Below are 10,680 nucleotides of genomic sequence, written 5' to 3'. Positions count from 1 at the left end.
TATTCATTATTGGTATGTTATTTAATTTATACATATTTGCTGGAAATCCTATTTTTGCATTGTGAATTTATTATGTTGGTAAATTTTCCGAACTGACTACAAACAAATCACTTCGATTGATTGCCTCGCCGAAAGGAGAACATAATTCAGGTTTGAGCCGGAAAGTTTGCTTGCTTGCCTGTTTGTTTGTTTTGTGGACAAATGGGGACGAGTACGCCGAAAGTATAGATAAAAGCTACTTTAAAAAAATCATGGATAGGGGAATAAAAATCTTGAGTGCATGTGGGAGCTGGGACAAATGCCCGTCCTTTAAAAAAATATTCCGTCCTAGGAATTTGTTATTACGTTAAGCAACCTACGTACGTGTACATCGCATTCTTCCCAAAGTAATACAACTGGTTTCACTGAAACAAATCAAAATCATCTGCCCATTTGACATAATCAATTCATTTTTCACATATCATTAGAAGAGTACATCCCTAAAAGTGAAAATAATATTTCTTTCTATCCCCAAATGACATCGAAAAGATGAGGACAAATTGAAGGGACCGATTAATACACGACAAGTTCTGATAAGATTGTAATATTGCTAACCTTTCATGGTATACAAGGTTTGTAGGAAAGAGAGGATTAATAGGATGATAGCGGCCAATGTCGAAAGAAAAGCCCAAGGAGTGTTGAAATTATTGCGCACAAGCACAGCACGCCATCTAGGCCATCTGTGGTTGCAGTATCTGTTCACTTTGTTGCAAAGGCTTCCGTAATAGAAAGTTTTGACATAAGTATTGTGGTAAAGCTTATTGACGACCTGAACCGCATCCTTTCGATTTGACCAGCTTTGAATAATCTCACTGTCGCAAAGTATGTCCACATCATTGGTAGTGTTGATGAGGTTGTCTATGAGTATGGCATAGGAAGTCAACCACGCTTCACAGTCGGTGTAGCATTGCTCAAAAGCGATCAGATTTCGAAAAGCTGTTTCTGTTGTCTCTTGGATTAGTAATGGAGGAATTTTGAGGACCCCATCATTGAATTTTACGTCCAATATGCTTTCAGATGTAGCCTTCACGAACTTGATTCCAGCCTCCATGAGGCTCGTAGCAGACGGGATGACTTTCCAATATTCTGAGCTGTTTCCTTCCTCTATAGTTGATGAAACGACCATCCATTTTCTTAGCAGGTCGACAATGTGCTTGATGTCTTTGAGCTCATGCGAGATTTTGGTAGATGCTGTGGGAGAGAAAGTTGTCCAAAAAAATCGAATGGCAAGTACAAGTAAAGACTCGTTGTGGGTTTGTTGTTTGGTCACGTTGAACAAGCGCTCAAGCACAATCCAAGGAACTTGGTTTTCTAGTAATATCAAGTCGTGGTATAGAAATTGAAACATGCAAGACATGGTAAAAATAGGGTCTCCATTTTCCCTAAGCTCCACATAAGCATCCTTGCGGAAAAGCTCAATAATGAAGCAACCATCAATTAACAAAATTTTGACAAATTCTTCTGGAGTGTATTCAATCGATTCGGCATAATATTGACGAGCCTCTCTCTCTACTTCCTCGATGGATTTGATCAAATCTCTCTCTGAAGTGTGTAATCGAGAAATAAGACATCGCAAGTACTGTAGTTTAATTTTTTCAACAGCTTTCAAATTTGGATGGCCATGGTGAAGAGGGCCGAAAGAAAATGCATCAGGGATAAATGCGTTTTCATTTTGCCTGGAGAGTATATTGGGGATCTTGAAGATACAGCTCTTTGGTGGCACAAGCGAATCATGGGACATCGTTTGTCCATTTGAATTGGCCAAGCCTTGTATGTTGAATATAACACTATTATCTCCACTCACAGACATTTCTAATCTTCAATTAAAAGAAGTGAGAAGGAAAACAAGAGGATCAAAGTCGATTGACAAGAAATTCATCCAAAAAATAGTATTAGAAATAAAGTTTTCTTAGCTCATGGTGATAACGGATCTGCATGGGTATAACAAACAAGGAAGCTAAACTTAAAAACCTTTCAGTAGCACCAGAGTTAAAGGATATCTCACCTTAGATTCAGGTCGTTGACCATAGGAATAAGATGATATGCATGAATCTGATCTGACCTCTCAACCTTTGTTCTCAGGGATTAGGCAGCTAACTAAACGATCATAGCCTCCTAACTAGTCACGAGTTGAGGCCGGCGGTTTTGAAGTACCGGAGCTAGATTTGGGTTTGCCAGTGGAGATGCTGCGCATGAAGACCCACAAAACAATTTGGAGGGTGATGCTGGTGCTGCAGCAAACAAGGAAGATCAACAACTAAAAAACAATAATATCCACACACACAGATCGAGGGGATCACCAACATGCAGTCCAGCGATACCAAACTGGAGCAGCTATATATATGGAAAAATAATAGAATTATTACTCTCTAACTACTTATTTATTAATTTTTTTATATTTATTTTTTTTTATAATTTTTTATTTTATTTAATAATTAAAGAAATGATAATTAATAAGTTTATATATTTTTATATATATATTATATATATATATATATATATATATATATATGGGGTAATGATACCTTACTACCGGTTACCACCGCCCTACTACTCAAACTCTATGTGGCTTTCTTTTTATTTTATTTTTCTTTCTCCTGCCTTGATTCAAAAATTGTGTCCAAGTTTCTCAAACACCCTCCTCCCTGCCCTTTCACTCCACAGCCCTTCTTAGAAGCTCCGAAGCAACCGGAAGCTAGAGAAATTTAATTAATTAAACTTTCATATATTACTGCAATCTTCTTCACCGTTTTCTTAATTAGTTTAAAAAATTAGTGAGAATATTTTTGAAGTGTTAAGAATATTTATAAATAGTTATGAGTAAAAATTAAAGTGAGTTTGTGGATTCTATTAAAAGTATTTTAAATTGTTTAGATGTGTGAAATATATTGAGTTGTTAACTTTTGAATAAATAATTGAAAAAAGTATGGGTCCCAATAAATATTATAGTAATTTTATTATAGTGATTTTTTAATATTAATAAATATTATAGTAATTTTATTTTTAATAATAAATATTATAGTAATTTTATTATAGTGATTTTTTAATATTAATAAATATTATAGTAATTTTATTTTATTTTTATATATACTAAAGATAAATATTATAATGATTTTATTTTTAATTTATATATAATAGTGATAAATATTATAATAATTTTATTTTCATATATATAATAGTGATAAATATTATAGTAATATTATTTTTTATTTATATATTATAGTGATTTTATTTTTTTATTTATATATAATAGTGATTTTATATTTTATTTATATATTATAATGATTTTATTTTTTTATTTATATATTAATAATTTTATTTTTTATTTATATATTATATAAACAAAGCGTACTACATGACAATTAAGAGATAGATTCCAAAATAGTACTCGTACTTTAGTGTTGTCTTTTCAACCACTGTCTCAATTTGGCTCCTGGATGCACCTCGGTCCTGAGGTTCTCCCACATATGCATATAGAAATAATTTATATCTAAACATAAATATATTTATATATTTCTCATATCTAAATATAAGAAAAAATCTAATTAGAAATAATTTTACGTATTAATACGCACACTTATTTAATATGATTGATTAAAAAATATATTTTATTAAAAATAATGTTAATTTGAATTTAAAATATGAAGACAACAATATTAATACGTAAATTGATAATATAAATTTGATTGTACATAGTAAAATTCTAAATATAAATCTATTCTTCTAACTTTAATATTTTGTTCAAAATTAAAAGAGAAAATAACTAATTTGAATTTCAAAGAACATAAATTAAACTTTTTAATAAAACATTCACATGAAAATAAAATATTAAAGTAAAAGAACTTATCAATTTAAAGAGCAATAAGAGTGGTTGATTTTGGCCTAACACTTCAAGTCTGCTCTCTCAATTACGCTCTCTCTCAATCTCAAGAGGAGTAACATAAATGGCTAGCATGTTTATATTTCTGGACATCTTATTTCTTATTTTTCTGTTCAAACTTAATTTACTAATCGTTTATATCTGAAAACAGGAAAGCGAGAAAATTTTCCCATCTAATCAATTCAACGCACATCCGTTCGAACGTCCATTATAATTGTTTGAATGTATAATTGAAAGTGTAATTTGACACAAATTGATCCCATCATAGCTTAAGAACGGTGCCAACATATTATATACTTTCGAACTCTACAAATGTCCATTTGAACATGTAATTAACCCGTTCGAACAGTAATAATAGACCTTTCGAATGTGAGATATATATCAAATTTTATTACTATATATATATATATATAAGTATAGGTATATAGAACACTTAATATTTATGTGTTCAATATATAAGAGTATAAGTTAATAAGTATAATATAAGTTAAGAATATATATGTATAAGTCTAAATATATAGTACAAGATAAAGATATAGTAAGTACAAGACTATATACTTATATAGTACACCCATATAAGTATTATAAGTATATTATATAAGAGTATATTATAAAAGTATATTAAATATATAAGTATATTATATTTAAATATATTAGCATGATATTAGCATGAGTATATAATATATAAGTAGATATAGTTGTATATCTAACTATAATATAAGTGAACAAATTATATATATAAGTATAATTAACTATATAAGTATGTTATATATATAGTACTATATAATTATATAGTAGTATATATATAACTATATATGTAAGTATAACTATATATAAGCATATTATATGATATATCTTCTTATATGATATATCTTCTAATATGATATATCTTCTTTTTTTAAGTATATGTATTGATATTATAAATATATAAGTATATTATATATTATAGTTGTATATCTAGCTATAGAAAAAATCTATACAACCTCCTACTATTTATACAACCTCCACACACCACAATTTTTTTAATTTTTATTATTTTTTTCTTTTATCAAATATTTAATATATGAATAATGAATAAAAGAATTAAATTAATTTAAAAAGAATAAACTCAAAAAAAATTAAAAAAATATAGTATGTAGAGGTTGGGTAGGTTGTATAGCATTGCTCCTAACTATAATATAAGTGAACAAATATATATAACTAAATATGTAAGTATAACTTTATATTATAGTAGTATATAATTATATCATTCATTAATATCCTTGATAAGATAAATTTTCAAAAATGGTATACTGAAGAAATAGTTTCAATTAATCAAGAATTTTCTTTTACTATAATTGTCCTATTAGATATATTAACAGATTTAAATTGTATACAAGAGGGATTAATACCTTCTAAATATTTTGACAAAACAAAAGAAATATTATCCCAAGCCAATGAAACAAAATTAAATATAAATTACAAATTATCCAATGCACATAGTACTAAATAATGAATTGTAGTATATAAGTATATACAAGTAGTATATAAGTATTAGTATAAATATGAGTATATAATAATTAAGTAAGAGTATTATATAAGTAGTATAAGTATTATACATAAGTAGTATAAGTATATATACTATATTATTATAACAAATATAATAATAATTAACACGATATTTTTTCCCATTGGAACGGTATTCGTAAGCGTTCGAACAAATTATATATTTTTAGAATGAGTTCAAACGAAAAAAAAAAAAAACATCGTGTCTAGACTCAGTGCCGTTAGAACGTACCAAACCCATTTCAGCCCCTCCGCCGCTCTAGTGCTTCCAGCTACCAAATGCCGCTGTCAAAGCCACTGTCCACCACCACTCTCCAACCTCACCAATTTTATGTTCTGTAAATATTTTATATTCCGTTCGAACAAGGTTTAAAAAAATTCCCATCAATTTTAATTTAATTTCCCACCAAATGTTCCGTTCAAATGCATAAATGTTGTGTTCGAACAAGCTTGCAACCTTTCCAACAACGTTTCCCACCAAATCTTAACCGTTCGAACGAACCAGTTTGAACAAATTTAAACTTTCTACACCGAAATAAATTACTTTCCCGCCAATATTACCATTCAAACCAATTATATAGCATTCGAACAAACATTAATTCCAGGTTCAAATGTATTTTTGATGATTGGAATGGTTTTGACATTTTGAGACGACCTAATTCATCACAGAAGATGTGGTTCGGACGTCTTTTAAATTGTTTGAATGTTTTTACAAAGTCATCCTTTGTTTTGAGACATTTTGTCTCTAATAATTACTTTTAGTAATGAAATTTATTTCATTCCTAAATTATTTCATCCCTAAACCTAAAATTTCTAGTAGTGATTGGACCTCACAACCTTTGTTCCCAGGAATTAACTTCCGTGAACCGTAGCATTGCCGCCTCATGCACTTGGAGATGGTTCCGACCAAGAATTTACTTACGTACGAAACAGCTCAGGAATAAAGTAAAAAAGAGTAATGCTACATATAGTCGTGGAGTGCACAAGCGCCGTGCAGTCGCTTTGAAAAATAGTAGACTCCACTATTAAAAAATTAATTTTTCTTTCATGTGAGTCCCATATTTATTTATTTTATTAAAGTAGTTGCGCAGAGCTTGCACACTTACGACTACAACTATCATTTCTCTTAAAAAAAAATAACTAACAACAAGACTGTCGACAAAAGGAATTGTCGAGATCAGTGAAGAGATAAATATGGAAACTTATCTGATTATGCCACGTCAGTCGATATATTATTTAAAAAAAGAATCGAAAAACACAAAATGCGGGAATCCCTTCAGAAATGAAATCTCGAAACCGTGCTCAAAACTCAAAAACAGAATGAAATCCCTTGACAACCTAAAGCCACCGAATCCAGGCAAATCCCACCAATCTTTAGCGTCATTGCCGAATCCCGTGTAGGCGTCCTTGTGGGTAGCCACTGAGCCGAATCCCCTATTGGCGTCGTTGTGGGTAGCCGTCATAGGCGCCATTGGGGGTGGTTGTCATTGGCATCGTTGAATATCGGTTTCTTGAGGCTCCATTTTATGTGCATGAGCTTGAATGAGTTTATTATTTCTCTATTTTGTATGTGCTAGAGCTTGAATATCAATTTCCTGAGGCTCCTTTATTTTGCTTCTTAACTTCTTACGAACGGCTCCATATTTTTAATTTTCATTTATTTTACTGGTAATACACAGTCGGATATGTAATTTTTTTGTTCATTATGTTTTGCATTTGGTCATAATTATTCTTTAACTCCATTAATTTTTCTTTTGTACCTTTATATGGAGCACATGGTCAAAGGGGTTGATGGAGTACATTTGCAATGGTGTTAGGGTGAGGCAAGTTAGAGCCCACAACATAGGTTGAGAAGTTTGAAGGAACACAAATTTTGACAGGATATTGGACTAATCCCTAATATTGGGCATTCATGTGGAAAAAAAAAAGGAGTTTTATGTGATCCTTGATATTTATTGGCAATAAAATCCAAATTGCCACGAACTGTCATTGGAAAAAAAAAAAGAAAAAAAAAAGGATCTTACATGAGTAGAATGCATGCTAGAAGAAAGGGTTATGACCAACATGTTGAAAATTATGCATGCTAGAAGATGACATCATTCTTTATTTGTTTCAGAAAATTATTACTGTCTTAGATGAATAATGATTCAAAAAATGATTTGTTACAGGGTCTTGGAATTTTTTTATTGAAATAAGAAGAAATGATAAGGACATACCATCAACTTGTCAAAACTTCACAAATTACATGCACGGTTACTATGGACCAATTCCTGCAGGGTCACTTGCTTTTTTGCCATATCTAGATGGCTACCAATATAGATTTGATGACTCAAAATATAGATTGGATGACTCACAACCAGTACAGTATGGGATGGATGAGCCCTCACCAGTATAACTTGGGTTCGATGATGCATCCGATAATAATGAGATAGTTTAATTTAGATACTTAGAATATTTATGTATTTTCAATGTAATACATGATGAACACATAGCAGATTTGTGTTTTTGTGGAGTTGGAACAAATTACTATATTATTTTGGATGGTATGAGAGTTTGTAAAAGAGTGGAAATATGAAGTTGGTTCTAAGTAGATTTGTTGTTTATGGAATATTATAGACCAATGAGTATTGAAAGATTTGTGTTTGTTTATTGGTCATTTGAAGTGCTTGTGGCGAGCCTATGTTCTCCTGGCATATTGATATTTATTGGTCATTGGAAATGTGTCATGCAGCAGTTGAAGTTATTGGTATCAAGCAGGACTTCGAAGAGCTAGATTTACTACTATGGTGTTTTTTAGTTGCTGTAGAAATACAAGCACAAGGTTTTACAACATTTGAGGGGACCATATTTGGTTCTAGGAATACATTTGTGCTTTTTCTGAGGGGACCATAGTTGGTTTGAAGTAGACTTGTTTATGGAATATTCAAATCCTATTCAAATAGCAGATAAAAAGAATTAAAATGAAAAATAATTCATTTTTGTTAAACTAGCATACTTCAATTCTCATTACACGTTTCAATTCACAGAAATTACATGTTTCAATTTACAATGAAAAATAACACCATTAGTTACTGTCAGTTACTACACAATACTAATAGGTAACATGACACGACAATTGAAAAAATTCAATACACTCGGAGTAGTGTTCTTGAACGTCTTATTTCAGCTTCTTGATCCCGAACCAACATCTCTCTCTTCTTGATCTCATCCACACTCTTAAAGACCTCAATCTTCATCTTCTCGATATCGTCGAGTTTCTTCTTGATTTTTTTTTCCTTCCTTAACAATTCATCATTTCTTTCTCGAAGTTTGAGCTCATTCTCTTGAGTACTATCTGTCCACTTGAAAAATTTGCAGTATGATAATCCCTGATCATTTTATACATATATAAAAATGTTAGATGTACAGGTATATTAATCATTTTTCACAAAACATGATGTTATCCTCTTTGTTGTATTTTGGACATCCTAAGAAGGGTCGTCTGAGATTTTTTTCTAGTATTTGAGTAATTCAATGTGACTTTGAGCTCACAGTAGCATAATGGTTGACTCGAAGAAGACAATTACGATAATGATGACATCCTAGCTTGAACCAAAATCACAATCATAATATTACCAAATAAAATCAAGTTTAATTCATTCCCATACAATTACAATATTAAGAATCTGAGAAGGAGTCAAATCAATTATCAATGGAATACCGCACATACAAAAGTACTAAGACTTACTAATATAGTAGGTGTCAACCAACCAACACAGATTTTGTAACCAAGTGAAAACCTACTTAAAAAATCTCAAATCCTAAAACCAATTTGAGGTCAGCAAATCTACTACAATGGCTCTTTTAGTCGAAAAACTAAGAAAACAAGATCACAGTATTCAACAACCAACCATTTTAGTTACAATTTGAAATGCATTAAACCAAACAGAGCAAGTAGAAGACCTAAATGCATTAAACAGAGCAACCAAGGTAGTTACAAAAAACTAGTTTTTCTTCACTGGATCTGGTGATCAAGATCTAAAATATATGAATGATACTGAGTTTATGTAATGAGATGAGCGTGTTGTTGGACCTGCTGTGACAAACACTTGTGCTCCTTGGTATTTAGTTATCTAAATTGCAAAGATACCAATACCACTAGAGCCCCGATGGACCTAAAATTTAAGTTCTCAATTCAAAATTAAGTGATGAATTGTGATTAGACTGGAATATAAATGCAACTGATTTGAATACGCTATATATCATGTAAATTGGTTTTTCTCAGTATCAACCACAACCACAACCAAATTGAATCCCTAAGATATTTCAGGCTTTTTTAATTAAGATATTTCAAGATTTTTGTTAATTCTACAGTCAGCTCGTGAATAATGGAGAAAAATCAAGTATCTCCAAGAAACGTGTACAATTGTTTAGGGAGAAAAATCTGGTTTCGTAGCTTAGGGTCTCGGGTTTCGTGGGAAGTTGGAAGACAATGGCAGGGTTTTGTGGAAAAGGGAAGACGATGGTAGGGTTTCATGGTCAAGTGTCCCTTCACATTGTAGTGGAAATGAAGCTCTTCGTGGGTTAGGGTTTCGGGCTTCGAAATACGAAGAAGATGAAATATGATGATTCGGATTATACGAAGAAGATGAAGTTGACAAAATGTAAACTTGCTTTCATATTGAAGAAGATTGAAACCCAAAGAGGTCTTCACATTACAGTGGAAATGAAGCTCTTCGTGGGTTAGGGTTTCTGGCTTCGAAATACGAAGAAGATGAAATATGAAGTGGAAATTCTAACCTATTTTTGTGAGTGGGAAGCAGAGAGGTCGTCGTGGTGAAGCTCTTCGTGGGTGGGAAGGGGAGTGTTCACACGAATGGGAGGATGGGTGAAACGAGAAGTGATCGCATGAAGTGATCGCACGAAGTGGATTATCCAAGTTGAAACGCAGCGTTTATACTAGCTGACATGAAGGGCCGGGGTATGCAGTGTGTACCCCTCCCGAGTACGAACAACTTTTTTGATAATATTATGCTAATAGCAACTAATCTTATCTATCCATCATAAAATATTTGTCATCTACATATATATATATATAATAATTAGGAACCACTCCATGATCACCAATTATACAACGGCACTTATAAGTAATAAGCAAATTTTTTATTTTTTTTATATGTTAAGCAATAAGCAATTGATGATAGGGAATCTCCTGTATGGCAGGTATCATAATCCTG

General features: G+C 31.5%; 1 protein-coding gene across 3 annotated transcripts; it reads right to left on the bottom strand.

The window, feature by feature from the left end:
- Positions 1-430: 430 nt before the first annotated feature.
- LOC108994229 (UPF0481 protein At3g47200-like) lies at positions 431-2,345 on the bottom strand. Of its 3 annotated transcripts, none has more exons than XM_018969361.2 (2): positions 2,045-2,345; positions 431-1,856 (listed from the first exon to the last, which is right to left on the bottom strand). In XM_018969361.2, the coding sequence occupies exons 1-2, from the start codon at positions 2,065-2,067 to the stop codon at positions 590-592; spliced, it is 1,290 nt and encodes a 429-aa protein (XP_018824906.1). In that variant the 5' UTR covers positions 2,068-2,345; the 3' UTR covers positions 431-589. The 3 variants fall into 3 exon arrangements, with proteins under 3 accessions (XP_018824906.1, XP_018824907.1, XP_018824908.1); XM_018969362.2 differs by having other exon boundaries at positions 431-1,851; positions 2,045-2,339; XM_018969363.2 differs by having other exon boundaries at positions 431-1,806; positions 2,045-2,339.
- Between the last annotated feature and the right edge of the window lie 8,335 nt (positions 2,346-10,680).

The sequence above is a fragment of the Juglans regia genome, chromosome 6, assembly GCF_001411555.2.
Source record: "Juglans regia cultivar Chandler chromosome 6, Walnut 2.0, whole genome shotgun sequence".
In the NCBI taxonomy this organism is placed as follows: domain Eukaryota; kingdom Viridiplantae; phylum Streptophyta; class Magnoliopsida; order Fagales; family Juglandaceae; genus Juglans; species Juglans regia.
Note: the sequence above shows the minus strand (reverse complement) of the source record. Positions and strands in the feature narration are given on the sequence as shown.